This window comes from Crocodylus siamensis, chromosome 13, assembly GCF_052110815.1.
Source record: "Crocodylus siamensis isolate JL-2025a chromosome 13, ASM5211081v1, whole genome shotgun sequence".
NCBI lineage: Eukaryota > Metazoa > Chordata > Crocodylia > Crocodylidae > Crocodylus > Crocodylus siamensis.
The window spans coordinates 14138234-14163339 of NC_143407.1; the positions used below are offsets into that span (position 1 = coordinate 14138234).

The window sequence follows — 25106 nt, forward strand, 5'->3', positions numbered from 1 at the left end:
AGTCACTGAACAGAACAACAGGAGCAGTTTAGCAAGCCACAACAGTATAGAAGAGAAATTAATGCCTGGCTCAGATTTCCAAAAGGGACTTATGATGATGGGTACGGTAGTTGGTAGGTGCTCAACTTGATACCTTATGAAGATGTACATTTTTTTTAACTCCTTAATTAAAATCAGGCCTCAAGTGTCTCAAGTTGTGCACAGAAATTCACCAGTCACTTCTAACAATCTGGATCTAAGTTCTTGTTGTGCCGTATGGGCCTAGTTTTCATCCATAAATCTTAAAGCAATAAAACTTTGCTTTTTATGGTAAGTACACACACTTGGGGGGAGGGGGAGTACAGAGAAGTGACTTGCCCACTGTAAGTGGAAAGTGCTAATTAGCATGCTCTAGCAGACTCAGTTAATCAAGTCTGCTCCAATGCACTGTAATCACTGTGCATCGGAGCAAGCGTCCCACACGTCTACAAGCACCAAAGGAAACCAGGACCCAGAGAAATGGAAACTGGCTAGTTTCTTCTTTGTAGTCCATTTATCATTGGTTTCGGATATTCTCCAAATAATGGGTGCGACAGTTTTATGTGGTAGAGACCTGTGTTTTTTCCTCTCCTGTACTCTTCTGGGCACATTCCCCAACATGTCTGATTCCTCAGTTGTTCCTAAGAAGTGCATAAGAAGTGTCACACTGTGTTGGACCAATGGTCCAGTGTCCTGTCTCTGACGCTGGCAGTAGTCCATAGGGAGGATACTGAACAGTATGTATCTAGAGTGATCTATCTCCTGTTTATTACCCTCCCTGGCATCCACCACCATTAGCTTAGAGCAGTGGTTTTCAACCTTTTTTCATTTGCAAACCCTTAAAACATTTTGAATGAAGGTGCAGACCCCTTTAAATTGTAAGTGTGGGTATTTACAAACTTTTGATAGATCACAGTCATCCTTAGACAGCCTGCAGACCCCCAAGGGACCACAGGTTGAAAACCAGTGGTTTAGAAGAGAGATCTCTTACTGTCCTGTTTAATAATAACAATTAATAGATCTATGATCCCTGAATTTGTCTAGCCCTTTTTTGAACCTGGCTGTACTACCTACCTCTACAACCGTCTGTGGGAATGAGTTCTACAAGTTGACTATGCGCTGGGTAAAAGAGTACTTTCTCTTCTTACTTTTAAATCCGTCTTCTGCTAATTGCAGTGGGTGCCCCTTAGTTATAGTGTTCTGGGATTTGGTGAATAACAATTGCCTCCTCACTTCATCCACCCCCCCCCCCATCATCAACTTCTAATATATCCCCTCTCAGTCATCTCTTTTCTGAACTGTAGAGTTACAGTCTTTTTTAGTATTTCTCAATATGGCAATTGCTTCATACCCCTAGCCATCCTGCCCTTCTCAGGACCTTTTTTAGATCTACCACCTCCTTTTTGAGATGTGGAGACCACAACCATAGACAGTATGGTTGCACCATGAATTTGTGAAATGGTGCGGTTTTTGTTTTGTTTTCCAGTCCCTTCTTATTGATGCTCAACATTTTATTAGCTTTCTTGGTTACCACTGCACACTGAGCTGATGCTTTCAGAGACTATCTGCAGTGACTCCAAGGTCTCTTCTCTGAGTCATAACAGCGTGTTCACAGCCCGGCATTGCGTTTGTATTATCCCACGTTAAACTCAGATTATTTTTCCCCGTGCACATTACCTTGCCTTTCCTCACAAGTCTCACTCAGCAGACAACACCCCTCTACCTGGACTTCCAATCCTACTCTATCACTCAGGCAAACGTGCCTCCTGATTTCCCCAAGAGGGTTACTGTGTGGACGTCATCAGTCTCTGGACTTCTGATGTTACTGTGCATCTCCAGCAAAACCAGGGAGGTGATTCTTCTGCTCTACTTAGCGTTGGTGAGACCGCAGCCGGACTACTGCGTCCAGTTCTGGGCACCGCGCTTTAACAAGGATGTGGACAAGCTTGAGAGAGTCCAAAGAGCCATCCGTGTGATCAGAGCCTGACATGGCAAGCTATACGAGGAAAGGCTGAGGGACCTGGGACTTTTCAGCCTGAAGAAAAGAAGGCTGAGAGGGGACCTGGTAGCAGCTACACTTGGGGAGTATGTCAAGGGCTCGGTGAGCAACTGTTCACCAAGGCACCCAAGGGGAAAACCAGAAGCAATGGCCACAAACTCCTGGAAGATCGATTCTGGCTCAACATTAGGAAAATCTTCAGTTAGGGCGTCCAGACTGTGGAATAGGCTCCCTCCAGAGGTGATGCAATCGTCCACCCTGGAAATCTTCAAAAGGAGACTGAGTGCTCACCTCACTGGGGCTACCTGGCCCCAGCTGTCTTTCCTGCCTGGTGCAGGGGGCTGGACCCGATGATCTTCCAAGGTCCCCTTCGGCCCCTTCCAATCTGTGAAACATCGCCCTCGTGGTGTCAGGCAGGGATAAAGGATCAGGGCTTGCTGGGGGTAGGGTGGCTGTCATACAGGACATCCTGGTTGTCTGCTACTCTGTCCTCTGTTGATAGGAAACCCGACAGCTTTATGTCCTCCATTTTTCTCTTCAAGGGAAAAAGTAGAGGACATAAAGTTATCTGGTTTCATATTGATGGAGGACAACCGGACAGTCCTTTATGATGGCCACCCTCGTTGTGGGGTAATTTGTATGTGGGGACAGGCAGAAAAAGCAGCCAAGTGTGAAGCTGGAGCGAGAAGGAAGAGGAAGGCCCACATGAAAGGGGCTGCTGGGCACCAGTGGCTCCCGAAAAGAAAACCCGAGGACACAAAGGCGTCTGGTTTCGTAGCAGCCGTTCATTTGTGGCCATTCAGTCACAGGGCGCCGCTCTGTCCCTTCAAGAGAAAACAGAGGACATAAAGGCCCGGGCTGTGCCAAACGGCACCCTTCCTTCCCACTTGGGTTTCGGGGTGTGAACACAAGAGTGTTTCGTTTCGCACTTCACTTCAAGCCGAAACAGTGCGGCTGTTTCCACGTTTCGCCCGACCGCTGCGCTGGGGAAAGGAACACGCCCAGCTGGGCTGACTTCCCATCCCGGCCCCACGGTGGGGCTGCGGAGGGGAACCGCGCGCTCCGGCTCGCTCCCCTGCCAGCCGCGCGGGCCGGGAAGCCGCGGCGGGGCGGGACGCTGCGGGGACGGGAGGGCTTGACGCCGGCGTGGGAAGGGGCGCTGCAGTGCATCCTCCGCGGCGGCAGGGGGCGGCGGCGCGCGGGCGGTGCAGGTGGCGGGGGGGAGGGGAGGGGCGGGGCGCAGACGCCGCCCAGCGCTAGCGCGAGACGGACCCGCAGCCGCAGCCGCAGCCGGAGCCGGGGTCGCATCCGGAGCGAGCGGCGGGCGGACACAATAGGCGGCGGGGCCCGGCTCGGGCGGGCAGGATGCTGGCGCTGTTCAACAAGCTGCTGGACTGGTTCCGCGCGCTGTTCTGGAAGGAGGAGATGGAGCTGACGCTGGTGGGGCTGCAGTACTCGGGCAAGACCACCTTCGTCAACGTCATCGCGGTGAGCGAGGCCGCAGGTGCCCCCCGGGGTGTTTTGGGACCTCCCCTCCCCCTCCTCTCTCGTCCCCGGGGGGACACTGTGCGCAGGGGCTGGAACCATAGGAACCCCCGCCCGCCCCCCTCCTCCCCCCCCCGGCAGTCGGACAAGATGGAGGCAAGTGTAGGCTTCACTGGGAGAGATGCTTTGTCATGGGCGGCGAGAGCCTGGTGCGTCCCCAGGAGCCGCCTGCCACCCTCCCCGGCTGCCTCCCTGTTTGGCTGGGTGTGGCCTTAAGGCCTCCATGAGACCGAAAAGCTGCCGTGCACCATCGAGGCAGCGCTAGGAGGGGGGAGAGCAGGGCAAGGGTCTTGCTGGCACGGACCCTTGTTAAAGGGGATCCGGAGGCTCAGATGGTTCGAGTCCTGCCCCCCCCGCCCCCGCTCGTCTCCTACTGGCTGGAGGCGTCTTAAATCGGGAGACCTCTACAATGAGCCCGTAGTCGTTCAAGATTGCTCCAGGGCCTGAGCGCCCTTTAGCGTCTAGAGCAGGGCCCTGGCATCCTTTTAACAATGATGAGCAACAGTAGCACGGCTACATGAGCAAGACCGACAAGATAAACCCAGAGGTTTCAAACGGGAGCCCGTAATGGCAATGGCATCCTGCCCCATCGTCTTTCTGAGGTCTTTGTCACACAGTGGTTGCTGCATTATTTTCCGAGTGAAAGTGAAGAGCTGGCCTCTTCTACCCACTGTTGTCGAGTTGCACCTTTCTGTGTCTTCTTTGAGTCAAGGGAGCAAAGAGCAAGGGTTTAGTGTCGCTGGATGAACAGTAAGACGTGGTCATCAAACTGGCACCATTCATGGGTGTGACAGCAGGCACTTGGGAGACCAGGTCCCTGAACCCTAGAGATATGTTAGGCTCTGATAAACCATCACTCTGAAACAACTGAGTTTGTTGGCTTCTAATATATTCTTAATGTTGCATCTTCACCCGGTGTAAAATTTTCATGCCATCTTTTACAAGGCAGTTCAGCAGTTTATTTGTGGCCATTTAGTTACAGAGTGCTGCTGCCTGTCCCTGTAAGCAGGGGCTCCCAGACAGTGCTGTTCAATCTGCTGGGCTGCCTCCTGCAACCGTTTCTTACTTGAGAGGCTGGTGGGAAACGAAGGTTTTGAAAGCCTTGGCTGCATAAAAGGTCAGTAATGGGAATGTTGCCTTAATGCAGTTGTCATCGAAAGTGCACACGTGTACTAGACCGTTTTGGTAGGAGGGTCCAGGCTGTGTTCAAGTTCCCCAGTGTTTTGTTCTTTCCAAAATAACTTGATTATACGTGTTTTTCTTCCTTTTATCAGTTTTTCTCAAGATGACAAATGGATGCAGTGATTTGTCGTGAGAATACGTCTTCTTGCAAAGCCAACACTAGTACCTGGGTCAGGAAAAGGGAATGCTAGCACTGGAGTCTCCATCCTCCTAGAGGCCTGTCTTTTTTTTTTTTTGCTGCCAGTTTCAGACTCCTATTTGCCTAGGCTGAGAGTCTAAATGCAGATTTGGATCCTTTGCATTGCTACCAGACTGCCCCAGCCAGTTGCTGCTCTTATTTTCTGTGTCACATGTGCTTTCCTAAGACATTTACCTTCAGCACTTGAAGCTTTCAGTATAGGCAAAACAGTGTTAATTCCTGAAGGACAGTCCTGGCACCAGCAAAGCCCAGGTGAGAGAGCCTGAAGAACAGGGAATTTACTCAGTTCAAAAGCAAGTGTGCTAATTTGTTAATTCTGCTCAGTACACTGTTCAGAAAGCCCCTGTAGGAATTATAAAAGCACTTGGAGCCTCCTGCATTTGGCAGCCATCTTACAGGGAAGGGGTCTCCCTAGGTACTGGCAACGCCGAAACAGAACATTGAGACCATCTTGTGCTGTGGTGCATAAAGAAGGTTTGAAAAAAGAAGTTGTTTTCTGCTTGTTTTGGCATAATCGGGAATGCCAACTCTTATTTTCTCAGTTTTGTTGGCTGACGCATCTGTTTTATGTGCACTCTTAGCGCTTACCTGAGGGGAAATTGGGTGTAGAGTCTAACATAATCCTACAAACCGTTAATCGCATAGTTGAGTTCAAAGGGATGCTGCCACTTGAAATGGTCAGTTCTTCAGTGAAGTAAAAATAGTTTGTTCTGTTCTTGTTCCTGAGTCCCCTGCCAATTTTGTAGTATTACATTTTCCTTTTTTTAAGTTGTGTGGTGTTTTTTTTTGGTTTTTTTTTTTTTGAAACCCCCTCCTTAATGTTGTTGAAGGGACAGATCCAAACAGAGGATATGTTCTAGCTGCTGCCACTGAACCTTTTATACTATTATAGGTTCTTGGGTGTTAACTGTAATTAACAGCAGCGAATCACACTAGTCTGGAATTTATATTTAAGTTAAAGTGTTCCTTTTTGAGTAAATATAAACCAGTTTTTTAAAGCTCAAGGTCTAACAACTTCGATTTCAGTTTGTTAGGATTCTCCTTTGGTATCTGACATCATCCAACTAGTTGTCCATAGTCTTCCCAGAAAAGCAAGTCAGACAAGAAGACCTAGAATTTTTAACAAGCAGAAGACTGTTTCGGGAAGGGGGGTGACCTGTTTTCAGGCTGATTTTACACATAATAAGCAAAAAAAAAACCCCAAAAATGAGGTGCCAGACTTTTTTCTTCCCTTTGTATGTGAACTTTAAAGGATAAAAAATAAAATGCTTTTTACCGCCTAGAATTGGAGTTTTCATGTTGCACCAGAACAAGGAGCAAGCTCCAGATCTGCCCTCTTCTTTCCCTTCCTCCTCAGCTCAGGTTTTGGAGATATAGGCATAAGTTTGGCATGAGAAACTCAGCTTCAGAAAGCAGATAACTAAAGGAGGAAATGTTGCTTCTGATTATAGTGTATTTATAGACAAATGTCTTTACATTCACTTGCTGGGTTAGAATATTGAAAAGTTCTGCTGTAAAGCCAGATAGAAAATGGCTCAATTTATTAAGGGTTTGCTTCTCTCTAATGAGGTCATGCCAGCAAAATAGCTGCCAGAAAGCAAGAGGGTCTAGAGTGGCCATTGTAATTAAAACCTAATTTCCAAGAACGACATGGTTTGCATACATGGACTGGAGAAGTGGGGAATATACTGAGTCTGGCAAGGTCCTTTAATTATTTTTCTGTCCCCATTAGGTGAAAAACTTAGTAGCAGCTCCTGGGTTAGATTAGAACTGGTAACCAGAAAAAGGGATGTCAATATGGTGAAGAGATGGCATAGGGTAAGGTATTGTCAGTCAGATAACTTGCAAGGAAAACAGCTTTCAGACCAAAATCTGTAATACGGTTAAAGTTGTGAATGAAATAGAATTGTGAAGGTAGGCTGACACAGGGAGCCTTCACTCCATGCGTGACATCTGTATTTTTTATCCACCACCTGTGTTAGCATGCTGTATGTAGTAAGGGTTGAGATGAGCCATAGTAAAAAAGAAAAAGCCTTTGTTCTCCTAGCCTGGCCATTCTACCTTTCTGCCCCAGGCTTTCTCCTATTTGTTTCACCTTTTATATCTCCTAGTATCATAGTACTTAGGGTCGGAAGGGACCTAAACAGATCATCAGGTCCGACCCCTGCCCTGGGCAGAAACGGGTGCTGGGATCATATCACCCCAGCCAAATATCTGTCCAGCCTCCTCTTGAAGACCCCCAAGGTAGGAGAGAGCCCCACCATTCCAGAGCCTGGCGGCCCTAACTGCCCCTGCCCCATTCTCTCCCTCACCGTGGGGGGCTTGATCTGGCAGTCCTAACTCATCATTATATCAAGTTCTAAATTCTCTTGTGTGGAAATTTTAATTTGTTTGCACAGCACATGGTGCAATAAGATCATGTGGGAATACTATGGTAATGTGGTGTGGTGAATTCAAATCAGCAGGCTTTATTTGGGAGTTTTCTTAGATTTTGTTGCGTAGGAAGTGTATCTGCATGCCAGAGAACTTGGAGGAAGTTGCACTTTATGGCCACATCCAGACATTCAGGGACATGTGCTTGCAGCAGCACAAATTGCCACAGCGTACGCCCCTGCACATGCGCTTTGATGTGGGACAAATTGCTCTTGCCCGGCTGCTCTGCAGCCAGGGAGAGCTGGAGGCTGGCGCCAGCACCGGTGCTGGCCCCAGCAGTCTTACCTGGTGACCTGGAGCAGCAGGAGCACAGGTCAGGCAGCACGAGGCCTGGCCAGCAGCCAGAGTGTTGTTCCGGATGGCCTGGCCTCTCTGCGTGCCAGCACATGCTTGTTGTGCATGCATTGCACAGCTTTTTGTGCTGGGGGGTGGGGTACTATCAGCAGATCTCAGTTGTACATTTTAATGTTTGCCATGTGCAGTTTATGGTGCCACAAACCTCACAGCCCTGCAGGTCTGAATGTGGCCTATGATTATATATGTATTGCTATGACAGACATAAGAAAAAGCATTCTCCAGTAATTATAGTAGCATTTAAATCTAATACTTCGTGATGAGCTTAAGCAGGTTGTAAACTGTTTCCATGCAGGACATGTAAACTGTCTTCTTTGCCGGTGAAACTTATAATGTGCTTTGCAGCAGTGTGGTTCAGTCAGCTGATCTCAAGTTCATCCAGTCCAGATGTTGACCAGCAGAATTTCTGAAATCTGCCATGCAGATAACGTTTACACAGTGGCTTTAACAGTTACTCACAAATTCTGATCTTCCTAGCAGATATCTGCTAAAAATAAGTCCCTGACCTTTTCACAAAGAGTCATTTGCATGAGGTCTTGTCAAAGACTTAAATAAATCACATCTGAAATTGCTGTTTGGAGTTGGTGTAACAAGAGCATTTGGAACAAAATTGCTGGTGTTCATTTTTTGAGAATTATTTTAAATTCTGTATCATGGACAGTTTGTCTGACTTCCCCTTATTTCGCTAAAATCTCTTACAACCCAAACTGCACAAATAAAAGAGAAAAGAAATCCGACAGAATTTAACAGACGAAACAAATTGGATTTAAATGAAGAATGAATTACAGCTTTTAACGATAGAGTATATAGCCCCGATTCCATAATATTGACAACTTGTAGTTTAAGGTAAGGGAGAGATTGTGACATTGTGTTTTAAATATAAAGATGCTTTGGATAAAAGTTGGAGGATATAATGTGAGCAGTTGCCCATATTGGCAACTGGGAGTGTAGAGAGGGAGCACTTACTCTTTTTGCTTGGGCCTTGTCAGCCTATGATTTTAGTTGCTGTGTGCATGCCTCTCCTGCACAGTTTTAACTTGCCTAATTTCAGAACCTTGGATATTATCTTATGACACTGCAGAAATGGTGATCTCTTCCAGCCAGCGGGCACATGACAGGGTCACTGTTCAGTTGTTCAGTACAGAGAACAAGATTTGCTCGGTTAGTGCGGTTGTATTGAGTACAGCAAGATTTCTGTCTGGAGTGGGATTCTGTCTTCAGATTTAGTTTGTATTCTTTGGCAGGCCAATGCTTTCCTTTCCTAGCTCTGCGGAGATAAATTTCAAAGCAGTATGTATAGAGAAAGCCCAAAAGCTACATTCTGTTTAGTTTTCATTAGAAATTGAGTTTTTTCCCTCCCTGTTCTTCTCTGGAAGATTTCCTGCAGGTCATTAGAAAGCTGTGTTTGGTATCAGAGATGCAAGTGAAGCGTGTTTGTAAAGGAATATAATTTTTCTTTAGGTTGTTTTAAAATACTTGAACGCATAGCACATGATTGTAGATTTGTTAAAGTTTTAACAGTAATTTCAGTTGAGGGTTGGGAAGATTTTCCATCTGCCTTAGCAGATCCTTTAAGGGGGACATCCAGTAAAAATATTATATTTTTTCATATGCTGCCTTTTATTTCTTTGGACAGTTTTGTTTTATTCTATTTTCCTTTCCTAAATTGACTCTTACTAATGCAGTTACAGTCTCCCTAGAATTATTCAGTTTATTAGGTTCTAGCAGTTTTCGTACAAAAAACACTGGAACAGCAGCATGGCATGATTTAGATCGTCAGCATCTGGAAGATGGAGTTCTTACCCCTAGGGCCGGCATCACTTGGCTAGGGATAGATGTGTGACTATTTAGTTTTATTAGCGGTGCACCAATATATTGGTCTATATCAGATTGCCGCTGATAAAAGGAAAATTGACATAATCGGCTTTTTTTGGCCAGCATAGCCAATAATGTCACCAATAAAGGACACGTGCATGTGCGCAGCTGCAACATGCACGTGGCCAGAAATGTAGCCCAGCGGCTTGGAGAGCAGCGTCTGGCAGGAGGGCTGGGCCAGGGCTGAAGCTGCATTGGGAGGTTGAGCTATGAGGGCACCTCTGCTGCCTGCCCACATGCCCTGAGCACAGCCCCCCCCACCGGGAAGAAGCTGGTACAGCGCCTGGCCCCAAGCCTGCAGCAGGCAGCCCACCCTTGTCCCATGCACAAATCTGGGGTGCACATGTGCCTCATGCCTCCCCCAGGTGTGTGCATAGCAGCAGGGAGCTACCCTCCCTCCCCACCCTCCCACAACCCCCTGATGAGCTGCCTGCAGCTCCATCCTGCACCCTGTCCCTCCCTGGCTGGGCAGCCTCAACCCTTGTGCTAGCCCCATTCCCTTCCCTCACTGTGGGGGCCTTGATCTGCCCCCCCCACAATGCCACTTCCTGCTAACAGACTTACTGGCTCTCCACACTGCCAGGCCATAAATAAATAAGTTTTATTAAAATAGACTGTCTGCTTCATGGGTGGCAGGTTACCTACTCTTACTGCTAGAAGCTCTTTTCAGTCATGCCACTGTGCTGTGGTTGCCCCTCATGATTAGTGAGGGGTTTTTTTAGAAGTTACTCATGGGTTGAGGTGTAAATCTCTTCTTGTCTTTTGCTGTATTTGGCCAGATTATTGTGTGCAACTTTGCCAAGATCTCAGAATTCAAACTCCATCCTTACTATTCTGACACCAAGAAAAGATTCCACTTGTAAGTCACCTCTCTTGTATTATTCAATAGCAAATAAGTAAGTGTTGATACTTAACATATTTAGGTGTCAGAATCAACCCCAAACTTCTTTGAAATTGGTTGGGCAAGGCATACCTCTGAGCTGTTGTTTCATGTTGTCAGCAGATGCACCACTTCCCATTTTCAGGCTTATTTTCACAGTCCTGAAGGCTGGTGATATTTTCAAAAGAAAGCTTAAGCAGAAGAAGGAGCCCCCAGGAAAGTAGCTATACCACACTGCTGTGAGCCCATCCAGTTTGACCCTTGCAAACATCAGCTGATTAGTGTTTTTCCAGCTTTTTGCGACATGTCTATTCCTGTTATACCAAGGATGTTTAAATCGTGTTCAAATGACTTGACCAAAGCTTCCCAAGGCAGTGGCAGAATGCAGATAGAAGCCAGATGTCCTGAGCCCCAGTCTCTCTGCTCTAATCACTTGATTATATACCTCCATGTTCTGAGATGGGTTAATAAATTCTAGCGCTCCTGAATCTGATCTTCTAAAGACCATCATTTGGATGCCTTGTGTAACCCTACACATGGATCAAGACAGGAATGTCTAAATACAATTGTTCTAGACTAGATCTCAAATTGAATCCAAATAATACATAATACAATTTGCAAGATGAATCTCAGATTATATCTTTGAATGAGAATGATGGAGAGGCAAGGATTTTTAGTAATATCTTTTATGGGATCAATTGTATACTTAGAACAGCTGTTGGGCAAGGTTTTGGGCAGCAAGTGCCCTTCCTCAAGAGGCAGATGAAGCTAGACACAGGCGTGATTGAGGCTCCTGAGACTAATCTCTTAAAGTGTTTCTAGAGTAGGATAATCCAATTTGTTTTTTTGTAATTCATATTTGCTGATCAACTGCCTCCTCCCCACTGCTTTCCTTGTGCTTTAGGGACCTGGAGAAAGCAGCTCTAGCTCCCCATAGAGGGGAATGTCTCATTGTTGCTGCTAAAATTTCTTTTGTTTCATCAGTTTCCCTTAACGAAAACATTATAACTTTTTTTTTTACATTCCAAAAAACAGTGCTGGCATTGCATAGCTGCAATCCTGGACAGAGCTAAAATGCAGCATCAATTTCAGAGAATCCATGAGAGCACCATCAGGATGTGGCAGGCTGGATTTAGGCCCCAGTTCCCTCCCTTTTCCTTTGTAGAATCCTCCTTGCAGTGCACTTTAGGACAGAAGCAGCTGCTGAAGTCCCTTAGTCCCAACATTTGCTGCCATTTCTCCTTTCCCTCAATGTCTGTCCCCCTCTGCCTCCACCCCCACTCCAAGGGGAAAATATATACTACTTGGGCAAGTGGGTGAAGATGCAGCTACGTTGAGAGCTTCTTTGGACTAGACTCCTCGTGCCTTGAGTTGCAGGAGTAGACAATTATGTGATGACAAGCTGTGATTTGGCAACACAGAGAAACAGAGGATGCAGAGGAAGCTGGTTGCACTTGCCTATTAAGGAAACACGTGGATTTGCAGCCTTTAGTCTCGGGGTTAGATTCTCTCATGACCTGCTCTCTCTCCCAAGAGCTGGGCTCTTTCTCTGCTTGGTTCTCCATTTTTCTGACTCTCTGGATTATGTTGAATACATACAAGTTACATTAAAGCAGAACTATAATTCCTGTGAAGTGAGATAGCTAAGTTTCAGCATGTGCTAAGCCTAGGGTTTAAATCTGCTTTTTTTTTTTTTTTTTTTGCTGTTGACTTCTTGCTTTTTTTAAGCCCTCTGTGCTGCTCCCAAATTGAGAAAGAAATCAACATGGAACAAAAGAGAATTCAGTGGTTTCAAGTGCTCCTAGAACACCAGGTACTGCCTAAGCCTGCGACAAATGCAAACAATAGCAGCTGTGAAGGATGGAAAAAAACATGTACATAAATCCAAGGAGGGAGGTTGCTGTCACTGAAGGAACTAGCTCTACGTGTATTCACTGGTCCTAGGAACCAAATGGCTGTAGGTACAGGGCTGGAGTCTTGAAAATACTTGGTGTGGAGTGGGGTGGGGTTGGCGTTAGAACTGAAAATGATGGCTGTTGAGGATTACTAATTCCCATCAGTAAATTTTTCATCTTGCAGGGTGGCAGGTTTTTACTATAAACTTTCCGACTATCTGGACCAGCAGTTTTCAACCTTGGGTTCACAGATTATATCTAAGGGGTCTGCAAAAGATGACTGATCAATCAAAAGTATGTGAATCCTTACAGTTCAGGGGGGGTCTGCACGTATATTTGGAATTTTTTTAGATTTTTGCAAATGAAAAAAGTTGAAAACCATTGGTCTAGACTGTTTCCCTTAGGTGTGTGACTTTTCATGCCAAGCTTCAAACCATTAGGTAGTGCTCCCCCAGAGAGAGTACACAAAACTGGAGTCAATACCTACCAGTGAAACATTCCTTCTATGCCTTCGTCAAACTAAGACCAAGTGAGATTCTTACGTTACAAATACACAGTAGAAAAGTTGCGTGTTTTCCACTGAGATGAGTCTTGCTGGAGAAAATCCTGATGTGAAAGCAAGACACTGTGATGTATCCAGGTATATAGCCAGTTCAAGTAAATTACAAGCATGGGGTGGGAGAGAATAGACTCAACTTTAATCATCTGCATCAAGATGAAAATCACAGAGCCTTGTCTACAGAATTTCACATACCTCTTCCCAGTGACAGCATAGCCCAAGTAATGTCTCAGTGACAGAAGCATCTGAGACACTCCCAAAGGAAAGGTATAGGAATCTGTACTGATTGAATAGTGCCAGTGACACATTGGCCTCTGCATGTCAGGGATTGAAATGATGATCCAAAACTGTTAAACAGTTCTAGACCGCTTACTTAGGCACAGGACAAGTCAAATCATTTTCAGGAACAGTTATTTAAGCTGCCTTACTGTATGAGCCTTGTGGTTTTACTGGCATGGTTTTTTTTTAAATCTTTTCACCCACTACAGCGGGAAGTATTCTGCAGTCTATTAATACCCATGTTAGAAAACTGTTCCAAAGCGTTTGGCAAGTTATGGTCATGGCATAGTACTGCCTTTTCTGGGGCTGGTCTTTTCTGTGTATACTAACCTGAAATACCACTCTGGAAGAACCTTGTAACTGGTGAGGCTGCTTCCATGTGTGGTTGGCTAGCTATCTTGAAAATCAGCAGTTGCTTTTGAGCAGGGGTGAATAATAAAATCACTTCTATAGTTGGGTGGGTTTGTGATTTTCACCCTGCTCCTTTTCAAACAGAGAATCCAGTGCATAAGGAATAGATGTTTTTCTTTTAAGAACAGTTACCTTTTTCTAGTGAATTGGTTAGTGAATGAATTGGAGAATTGCTGCTTTGATACCAATGAAATTTACTTCTGTCTCTTTATTTCTTGGTTTCCTTCCTGTAAAGCCTCTTCTAGCCTGTATCACTGCCTCAGCACAGTAGTACTATGTAGCTGACTCTTTATCCAGGCTTGCTTGCTGGAGAAATGCAGTGTACATCAAAGAGAGAGTTTCTGTTGGAAGAGAGAAGAGTAGGAAGGCAAAGTATTGTTTTGGTACTCTTGACATTCAGGACCAGAGCACTCCGGCCTGTTTGGCTTCTACAACCTCCCCTTCATCTTTAGCAGGATCAACAAAGCAAACTTGACCAAGGGTTATTACTTCTGCTGCTCCTTCTGCTGGGAGGTGTGCTGCAAGAGAAGTGGCATGGGTGTGGTTTTCTGAAGCTCCGGTTTAGGAAGCACGATAGAAATTTGGGAGTGTGTTGAATCCATATCAACTCTCCGCAGATAAAGCCTACTACATAGACGCTTTTGTTCTCTTCAGAAATACTTACAAAGCTGAGCTGTTTGCCACAGTTCCGGCTTTTCCAAAGTGCTAAGCGCTCACATCTCCACTGGACATTGGCAGGAGCTGCAAGTGTTTAGCGGTTCTGAAAACTGGGTCAGGAAGGAATAAGCTTCATACTAGTTGTGACCTTCCAAGGCACCCTTGTGAGTACAGGAATGAAAGCCAGGAGGATGCTGAGTCACTTGGTCACTTTAGCTTTCAGTTGATCATTTGATCACTGCCTCTATCAACTTTGCTGGTAAGCAGCTCAGCAGCTTTCAGCAATAGAGACACTGCCTCCAAGCTGAGCTTGCCCAACAGAAGATGGTGTAATTCCTACCTGGTTAGTATTTGCTGCGTTGTGATGGGAGCAAACCTTGCTGTAGCACTCACATGTAAAGATTTTCTTCCCATTTCACTCCCATCCTGTTCCTGTGGGAGCAGTTGCATGCTTAGCAACTTACAAAAAGGTGCCTCTATTTAGATGCCTAATGAGCTCAGGCTCCTATGTTAAAAAAAATTGTCTCTGCATCTTTTCCAAGTATGTATTTCCCTAGGTGAATGGTTCATCAGCCAAATGGATCATCCCCAGACTTCCCCTTTGGGCTGAAACTGGAAGATTATGAGCAAATGAAACATGCAATGAGTGTTTACTTGCAGCCCTAACTACAATTTTACCTCCTACAAAAGGTGCATAATGTTACATGAGACTACCAATGCTAGCTGTTGAATATATTCATTTTAATTTCTCTGTGGTTTGTGTTTGTGGGGACTTTTACTGCTTGTTCACCTGTAATTAAGGGTAAAAATTATAGTTTGCTATCCTCTTGTTTCATACAGTGATAGCACTGGGAGAATGTTTTGAAAAAAGAGTGAAAAAAATGCCTGTTTTGAATTGTTAAACTCTTCACATTCATCTGTTATAAAGAGAGCACTAGAATAATGGTCGCAAATGCTGCAATGATATTTGTAGGTCTTGATGTTTTGAGCTATTGTGACAAAGCCCCAGGGCATCAGAGTGCCCCTAGAAATGCAACATGGGTTTCTGTAAGTGTAATCTTCTTGTCCATGGCTCTGCTGAATGCATGTGCTCAGGTTATTTGTCCACAAATCCTGATTTACCACAGGCTCTGTGGTAAAGTAACAGAAAAACAAAAGGCTTTATTGCAAGGAAGAACAAAAGTATAAAAAAGAAAAAGCGATCAAATGCTTTGACAAGAGCATAGTAAAACAATTGACAGAATCCTCACCTACATTCAGACTCCCATGTAGCCCCCATCTCCCAGGGTCAGCCTCCCCTTGGTCACAACCAGCCCCCTCCATGGGGGACCTCCAGTCCCCACTCCTCACAGGGAGCCCGATGTCCAGCTACCCTCTAACAGTCTCTCCTAGAGCATCCCACACAGCCTTCTCCCACCTACCTTCAGTGGAGCCAGAGAATCAACTAGCGTTTCTGCCTGTGAATCCATAACAGCTATTGTTTCTGTGGCGTTCCACTAGTGGAATATATACAATGGCCTGGGCTCTGTCATCAGTTGCATTTGTTGGTTTTTCTTGTAGATCTCGAATGGGCTTTCCTCTTTCATGTGGGAGTTCTCCTTTTGATCAAAGTGGAGATTTAAATGGAGTGTAGTTCACATGCATTAATATCAAAAATATGTTAATGCTTTGCAGGCAGCTTAGTCTCCGGAACCATCACCTCTGCCTTCTTTAAGGTCTTAATTCCCAAGTCTGTTCTGATACTGTCTGGCTGTAATAAGATACTGCCCAGTTCTACAAGGATTCTTATTCCATGTCCATAACCATAGTGTGAGCATGTTGTAGTAATGAATTAAGAACTACCAATACTGAATTAAATATCTGTTACTATGTTTTGTTCATCATTTCACAGGGAGAAGCACATAGAGGGCATGTCTACATGTGCACATTTACTGCTTAATAACCTAAATTACTATGCAGTAAAGGCATGCATCTACATGTGTATGCCTGTACTGTGCAGTAAATATGGTGCATTGCAGTGATGTGGGCATAAATGTGATGCCTGCATGATGCAGGTATCAAAGCCACATCCTGTTAGTTACTGCTCAGTAACACATGTGTAGGTGCCTTACTGTGGAGTAACACTGTGTATGTGTACTGACTTGGGACTAACTTTAGTCGTAAGTCAGCCCATCTCCAGTGTTAATGCACCTTAACACCTGCACGTGTAGATGCCAGCTTATTCCCACTTGTTGCACAGTAAATTACTGTGCAGTAAATTTAAGCCAGCGTTAATCCACGTGTAGACACATCCAGAGTGGAGTATCTTTGTGAGGGGGTGAATGCATACTGTGATGTATTTGAGAAGACCAGGTCAAACAATTACCCCATGCTTGAGGCACAAGGTGGTGAGATGTGTGATGTGCCTTAGTCCCAGACTGTAGAAGGAACTAGCCCTAAGATAGTTCCCTCTACATGCAGACAAGCTTTCTTTTTAGAGAGTTTCCTTGTGCAAACGTGTTGACCAGTTATCTTCACCCATGAGCTTTAGATGATTTTTTTTTTTTTAAAGTATCTTGTCCCAAGACACTGAACATTTGGATTGTAGGACCTACAAGTTGAACTGGATTCATTATTCTGTGGGAAGTCAGTATGAAGAATAGATTTGATGTGTTCATGCTAGCCTACTGAGGGGCCATGTTGTAGTGTTGTCTCTTAGTTGGAACTTGCTTCTTCTGAAACTTTACAACCACCATTACCTCTTGCTGCAATCCAATTGAAAGATGAGTAACTAAGATCAGGTCTTCCTTTGTATGGGTGGGAAAGTGCCTTTCAGCCAGCTGGAGATCACAGAAAGCAATATTCCTCAATGCTCTGTGAGATCTGAGCAGCGGTGAGAAATCCAAGGATACTAGACTTTGAACTTAATTGACTGATTGTGGGGTGTGTGCCTTCAACCAAAGGGAAGTACCGCCATCTGATACATCTGACACCACAAAGTTGAACCTGTTTCTCACATCAGCTTCCCCAGACCCCAACTTCCTCAAACGCCTCCCATTGTTCTAATAGTAGGTATTCACCTATATTAAAATTTGTGGAGCAATAATGTGGTCAGGACTCAAAAGACTTCCATACTTTCCTTATCTTTACTGGTGATTGCTATGAAAGGTGAGGGTGGGGTATTTGTTAATCACATCCAGAGCCAAGCCCCCCCATTAAATTCCAGTCCATCTTCCAGCAGTTTGTGTGATGCCCCTGGACTCTGCTTTGAGACTTCATATAATCCTCCATGTGCTAGGAGTCTTAAAAATGAGTGTCATCCAGCACCTGTATTCGGCTTCCCAGCTTCCTGAATGCTTCTGAAAGAGCACTTTGCTATTGCTTTTCTACCTTTTCTTTGTCCCTCTTGGATTGTCTTCAGTGGCTGCTGCTTCTGTTTGTGTGGGGTTTTCCTGATCAGCAGCACAAAATTGTGGTTTTTGTATGGAATAGCAGTAGAGAAACTAACGCAGAATTGGTGCTGGTACTGTCTGTCTATAAACTCACGATAGAGCACTGTTTGTGAAGACTGAGTCTGCATTGTGGACGTTGGCACAGGTATATTTACATCAATGCAATGGTGCCAGTATGAAATTCTGTAGTGTAGTCTGTGTGTGTATCTGGAAATGTACTGAAGCCTGAAGGGGGGCTATGAGTAGGTTTTGGGGTGCCCACCCAGCCCAGCATGGGGAGGAGCTACCTTGGCAGCCCTGGGACTGAGGCGAGTCCTGAGGAAAGGGTGGAGGCAGAGGCAGGCCCACCCTTTCTGGCCACATGGCCTCCATCTGCTGGCGGCGCTGCGGGTGGGTGGGTGAGGCTCTGTGCTGCTGCTGCCCAGGTGAATGGGGCCCTGGGGCTCCCCACTACCAAGCCCTGCCTGCTGCTTCCAGGGCCATGCAGGTGGGGCTGGAAAGCCCAGCAGTTGTTGTGGTACAGGTGGGCCGTGGAGTTTTTATGCCATGCTGGGGGTGTGAGCACAAGAAGAAAAAGGTTGAGACCCCCTGGTATAAAAGGTATTTAGCTTCTTTATAGACTTTGAAACACCCCTTTGCTCATCCTACGTGCTAGAGTTGGGATATGTACGGGATAGGTTTGTTGCTGCAGATGCTTGCAGGGAATGAAGGAAAGCACTTCACTCAGTAAGTTTGTCTGTGCTCAGAGCCTACAGCTCTGTGGGTTGGATGAGTGGCACGGGGCCTGTCAACAGGCCAGATCAGGCCAACAGACCTCTTCCCATCACTTTCTTCCCCAGTGTACAAGATCCAGCACCTGCTTCAACTGGTCTGGGGCCTGCTGTGTGCATGCCTGGAACATGCGCTGCATGGGGCACAGTCTACCTAGGGCTACGTAGCACAGATCATAGACCTGCCAGAACACATGCTGCGCATGGTGCTCATAGGTGCTGCATTCAGGGTGGGTCCTTACCTGGTTGGAGCAGGTGCCACATTCAGTGCAGTGTGGCCGATGTGTTGGCATTGTGTGCAGCACAACACCTGCTCTAGCTAGCCTGGGATCTGCACTACACACCCCCAGCCAGACTGCACCCCATGTGGCAACCATTCCAGCAGCACGTGCCCCAAGCCCTGTCTGGCTGGTCTGAAGCATGCTATGCCCCATGTAGGTCTACTCAGACTGAGACGGCACTGGGGGCCATATTTTTGGTTCCCCTTGCTCTGAAGAGTAAATGGATATACTGCATTTGGCATGGTGTATTTTTTTCCTTCCTTTCTTCCAATTTCTTAGTTTCCACCCAGGCTGGTCTCTTAGATCTCTAGACTTGGTGCTGTGCAGCTGTAGAAGCCCCAGGGTGGGCATAGTGAGTTAAGATCTCCCTACTTGTCATACAGCAGTACTTCTAAAGACTGTGGTTGCACACTTATTTTCTCAAAATTTAGCCAAGCAGATCCTTTCAGGAGTCTATTTATATTTAGTCTAGGTGGCTTTCTCACACCCCCATCTCTACTTCATTGCATAAAATGTAAACTTGCACAATAGGGCAACAGTGTCACAAAGATCACTCTTTCTATGGAAAACATTTTATCTCATTGCAGGTGTTATATATGCACAGTTCAGATTGAAATGATTGTGATGGCTGTCTGTCAAGCCTGGCTTGACCTCACAAATACAGAAGAAATAGAATCAGGATGAACATAATTAAGTTATATTCTATGTTCCTAAAAAGGAAATGCCTGTTGTTCATTAACTGGATGCAGCTCTGATGCTAAGTGTATAAGGGTAGTAGATCTGTTGGGAGAATTGGTACCACTTTAATATAATCAGTGATTTTCAGATTGTACTTCAGGGTCAAATAATGCTCAAAACCAATTTGTTCTAAGAATGCTATTTATCTGCATTGTTGCATGAACCCAGATGTTTTCACTTTTCTCCCACCTCTCTGAAATCTTCAGGCAAATTCAAAAAACAAATAAAAATCATGTATATAGTACTGTGAGCTTTCACTGAGCTTTGGAGATGCTATAGATTCCCTGCCCCCACGAGTTTGCATGCTGAGCTGACAAAATGGATGAAAAGTGAGAGGCTGTGAAGATTGATATTATTTATAATTTCTGTGCTTCCTTTGTATTACAATTTAAGAGCAAATTTGCATCAGGAACTTCTCTCTGCTTTTTTACAGTGTGATGGAGAGATGGAGAGGGGATCAGAGAGTCAGTAATACATTAGCATTGGGGATTGGATGACTGAGGCAAATGGTGATGGGATACATGGAGTCTTTCTCTTTGTTTGAAACTAGCTTGGGTCAGCTCAGATTTAAAAATTACCAGCTGGTGACCCTTGTTTTAAATGCATTTGCTTTTAGTCCATTTCCTAGGGAGCAGGTGTCCATACCATTACCAGCCCCATAATTGGCCATAAGCAGCCTTTTAGCTGGCAGTCTCATGGGATACCAAGAGTGAAATAGAGGATGGAGGTTGCAGCTGTCATGGCAAGTTAAATTTATTAACTTTGGAGCTATTCATTGTGCTTAGTTTCTTAAAACTTCACTTTATAAAATTGGCATGGTCCCTCGCTAAGATTATACACTGTGTAGGAGTGCAGAGATGTAAGAAGGCTCAGAAGGATGGAGAATTTGTAAGTGTCTCAGGACTGGACAGCTGCCTTCACCGTGACAGTGTGCGGGTTACTTTTTTTCCTCCCGCTTCTTTGAAGGCACAACCCAGGTACCCCACCTCCTGGCTAAGTGTAGTAACCATTAATTATGCCATGGGTCAGCAACCAACAGTCCATAGGCCATAGCTGCACTGAAAAGACACTGTATCTGGCTAGCAGCATGGTCTAGCCACAGCAACAGAGGTGGCACCCCCACAGTCCTCATGCCTGCCTTTTTCTTTTTCAGTCTGTTTCCTTCACAGCATTTGTAGCTTGCTGGGGGGCATGGCCCAAGGAAGTGGCTGAATCGCAAGTAGCAACCTGTGATGGCCAAAGGTAGCTAATGCCTGCACTAGCCTGTTGTGCGGAGAGCGCCATGCCAACCCACAGCTGTGTTCCTGAGCAAGTTTGTCTGTCAACACTGAACACTGGTGGTAGCATAGGTGACGTGTGGGCTGTGCACACAAACTGGATCAGGCCCCTCTGGGGGCTTTGGTTCAGGGGTGTTCAGTTTTTTTTTTTAATCCTAAAACGCTAGTCATCTACACATTTGGCTTGGCCAAGGTGGTGACTGTTCTGAACATGTACAGTTGGGTGAACTTTTTAAACACTTAAGTTTTGCCAAAAATTTTAGGAGTCTGTGGACTCTGTCTCCTAAGTGTTTAGGCATTAGGCAGTTTTTGTGGGTCACTTAACTTGGATCACTTACTGTTGTGGATCACTGAACTTGGGTACCCAAGTTCCACCTACAATGTGACATAGGCACGTAAATACCTGCCTGGACTTGGTGCTAAGCAGCTTGTTCATGGAGACACAGGGAGCCTGGCAGAGCCAGAGGGTCACCAGTGCTTTAACTACAAAACTGTCCTTTCATCTGTAAAGTTTCATGAAGCTCCAAAAGAGGCCATCCTGTGAGCTCTTCCTACCATTGTTGGTGAGTGAGAGTGTGTTGTCAGTGCCAGAACCTGTTTTTGAAGGTATTAGATTTCTGGCATCAACACTAAAGTCAAGACTGCAGCTCTCAAAATCTTGAAAAGGAGACTGATAAAACACTTATGTACCTTCCAGGTTTGCTTTTGCCTGCCTGGTTTTGGGCTCAATGAGTGCATGGGTACTCAAGCTGCCGCTTCCCATGAAAGGACTCTTCCCTTTGAGAGTCAGTGATATTTAAAGATGAATTGGGGCACTGGCTTATAAACAAGCATGTAGACTTCAGAAATAATTAAAGAAAATGAATTCTGGGTGTGTTGAGAAGTGAAATACAAGTGTTTTGAGTGAAAATTAAATTTCCAGGCTGTTGGTAATGTCCAATTTGTGCTTAGATGTTTATTAACTCAAACCATTGCTAGCCTGTCGTAACTGGTTTGTTCAGGGCAGTGAAATGGGCTTTTTGGGCAGCCTGTTTGATTTCCCTCCTCCCCCCCGCCACCTGTCTCTCATTTATTGACTACCTCAATTTACATTTTAACTGACTGGCTTTCTTGCATATGTGCTGGCCTCTAGCTGCTTTACTACTCCATCCAGGAAGCGCACAGACCAATTGCAGACCTTCCTCTGCCTGGCGAAAGATATTTGTACCTGAAAGCTTTCAAAGAAGAATTTTTCCAGCTATTTGAGTTGGTCTAATAAAAGATATCAGATTTGCCCCAAGAACCTTGTCTGCCTTTGTCCTCTACATGTAGTTCATGCCGGACCCTCTTTCCTCAGCAGTTTCTCTTTAATTTCCAGCCACTCCACTTACAAAACCCACTTTCCCCTCTGATTAACAGGGTGCAGTCTGTCCCCCGAGCTCACTAACTGAGAAGTAATGTGTGTGATTCACAGATTGTACACAAGGGCTGCTCTCCAGTATTCAGATGCTCCCATCTTCAGGGCGAAGAGCAGTGTCTGATACAAGTATTGCAGCATGTTAGGAAAAAAAAATGAGATGATCAGAACAAACAACAAGGGTAACGTATGCTGGCAGACAGTGTGATGTAATAACTGCAGCTGGACTTTGCCCTCAGCACCAGTTAACTCCCCTGATCTAGCTAATGGTGCCTTGGACTCTTTAGCAACCATGAGTGCTCAGAAGCTTGGTTTCAAGTGTGGAGCAATAGTTTGCTAAGCCACTTGGAGTCAGGAGCCATGTAGGGTGGTACCAGTAAAGTAGGAGAATGCAGAGGCAAGAACCCAGGAAATTTCTGGCGCAGCCATTTTGTATTTTGGTTTATGGGAGACCTCCCCTGCAATGAAGATGGGTAATACTGACAGACTTGGGGTATGCTTCTCATCAGTGCACACCCAGTCTCTTGCAGTCCTGCTGCAGTTGTTGCCAGAGGGACCAGAGCCATTATCTGACAGTCATTTCCAAAAAAAAACATGTTTAAAGAACTCAGTTCTTTGTCAAAGCTCTAATAGAGTACTTGGTTAGTAACAATAATACAGTCCCAGCAGATATGCTGCTTTCCAGAATGGGCTAGTAGTTTCAAAAAAAGGAGAGCTCAGAAGAAGAGGGTGATGGACAACAAGGGAATTTCTTAGCCCGCTCTGCACTATTCTAATCTGGCATTTTACATATGCCTACATCTTGCCCACTCAATTTTGCCCCTCATGCCATGAGGATTGCTTATTAGGGTGTTGGGGAGTCAGTGTGCTCCTGGCCACTCCTCTTCTAGGGACAACCACCCCATCTCCTATCTTTGTTCAAGAGAGCACTGCTTCCCCACCCCCCTCCCCATAAGAATTAACACCTTTGTGTGTAGGACTCGGGCCTGGCCCACACTTTGCTGGCTGGCGTTTAGCCTACCCTGATCCCAGGGCAGTTCTGCTTCCTTGTGGGAGACGTCTTTTGAGAGGAAGTCTTCCTGTAGTTGATAACCTTCAGAAGGGGCTTTGCCTCCAGGGGCAGAGCTGCAGCAATACCACTTATATTGCATTGCTTAGGGAAGGTCTTGTAGAAGACACAGCCAGAACCTGGCAGTGTCATTGTGAGGTGGGCTTAGCCTTGGACCATATCTGACTCGGGTTGGCCATGTGTACACCATTGTATCGAGCCAGATTGAGTCCAGTAGCATCTTTGCAGCGAGTTCTGAAGATGGGTTGAATGCTTGCTGAGACCAGGAGATGTTCACGCATGTCTGTTTTCCGTGGACTGTTTCCACAGGATTCTCACCCCCTGCCCTGCAGATGGGATCATATTTAGGTGGTCTCTCTTTACCTCTGGCATCCATGTGGTTGTGATCCGAAGTTTTCATGGAAACCAGAGTTTGCATTTAAAATGTAAAAGAGGAAATGGAAGAAACCTTGCAAGGAGGTTGAAAGATCCAGAAGATTTGCTGTATTTAGAAATGAAACCTGATGGCTAAAGGCACTAAACTATTCTGATCTGAATTGCATAAATTCTCTTCGCTGGCAGTCAGGTTCAGTGCTATATACGACCTAGAGGCTGCAGGCCTTATAAAACCTCCACATTCAGATTAAAACTAGAAAAAAGTGATAATTTTAAGATCATAAATCACAGAAATATCATGATGGCAGGGCACTCTTCTGCTAGACATGTTCATTTTTATGAGCTCATGACATTTCTGCAGCCGGTTGTTAAGCAATACAGCATTCTTCCCAGAGCACAGCCCAAGCCCCATTCTTGAGCTGAAGGAGAAATACAGGAATATGACTCTGCGTTTTTACTTGTTTTTCTCTTAAAAGGTGGGTTGAAAGATCTGGGGCTTTCAAGATTTTTTTTTTTCACCTTAGTAATATTGAGACTATGTAAAATCTTCTTTCCTGTTTGTTCATGTGCTTCTCTCTGTTCCCCATTCAAATCTCCTTGCAGAACTAATCTCTGTGATGATGCCTTTCTCTGGCTTAATTGAGTTGTAAAAGAGATCCTTCTTTCTAGCTCTTGGACCTTAGTTTGAGTCTAACAAAAAAATCTTTTCCATTTTCATTTACTTGGGTTTCCCTTGCTTGTTACATCCGATGTATTCTTGCCATTAGTTCTCCATAGTTTTAAGGTAATGGGGACTTATGAGACTTGAGTCCTAATGCCAAAAAGAAACAACTCCCTCCCCCCAAAGGGAACAAAGCCTCAGGGACTTGTAGCACTTAACATGCTGTAAAAAAGTGAAACAGGGCGTAAACCTCATTTGATTCTGCTGTGTTTTAAGATGCGCATATGAAACGAGACCTTGAAATGTCTATCAATTCCCTTGGCACTCTGCTTCGGGGGGGTGGGGGGGAGTGTAGGATTAGCGAGTCCTAGCTAGAGTCCAGGTTAGGATATTGTTTCCTTTTGGCCACTACTTGTACAAGTTGTGCAGTCCATTGCGACTGAAAAAATGTTATTTTTTTATGTCTTCCCTTTGTTAGTGTGTCAGTCAGCTGGTTTTCTTGCTGGCAGTCTCATCAGAGACTATGGATTAAATGGGCCATGGAGACTGAATGCACCTTCATCCCAAAAATCAGTTGCTCAGTGTTGTCAAGGCTAGGGTACATTCAGGCAGGTTGGGAAGGCTTCTGTCCCATGAATAACAGACTAAACCCTACAGCCCAACATTTTTTTTCCCCCTTCCAGAGAGTATCTGGTGTGTTATATTTCAGCTAAGGAGGAAGGGAAGGTCATAAAATGTGATGATGGAGAATGACTGGGTGCTGACAGACGTGCAGCTCCGCACTGTAACTCATGGTGCTTAGCAGAGAGTGCCATGAGTTAC

At 45.3% G+C, this 25106-nt stretch overlaps 1 protein-coding gene across 1 annotated transcript in view; it reads left to right on the forward strand.

Moving 5' to 3' along the window:
• Positions 1–3263: 3263 nt before the first annotated feature.
• The window catches only part of ARL8A (ARF like GTPase 8A), a 42091-nt gene continuing 20248 nt past the window's right edge, over positions 3264–25106 (forward strand). The window contains exon 1 of the mRNA XM_090024964.1: positions 3264–3505. Coding sequence (XP_089881090.1) covers positions 3383–3505 — 123 coding nt within the window. The 5' untranslated portion in view covers positions 3264–3382. The remainder of the gene's footprint in view (positions 3506–25106) is intronic.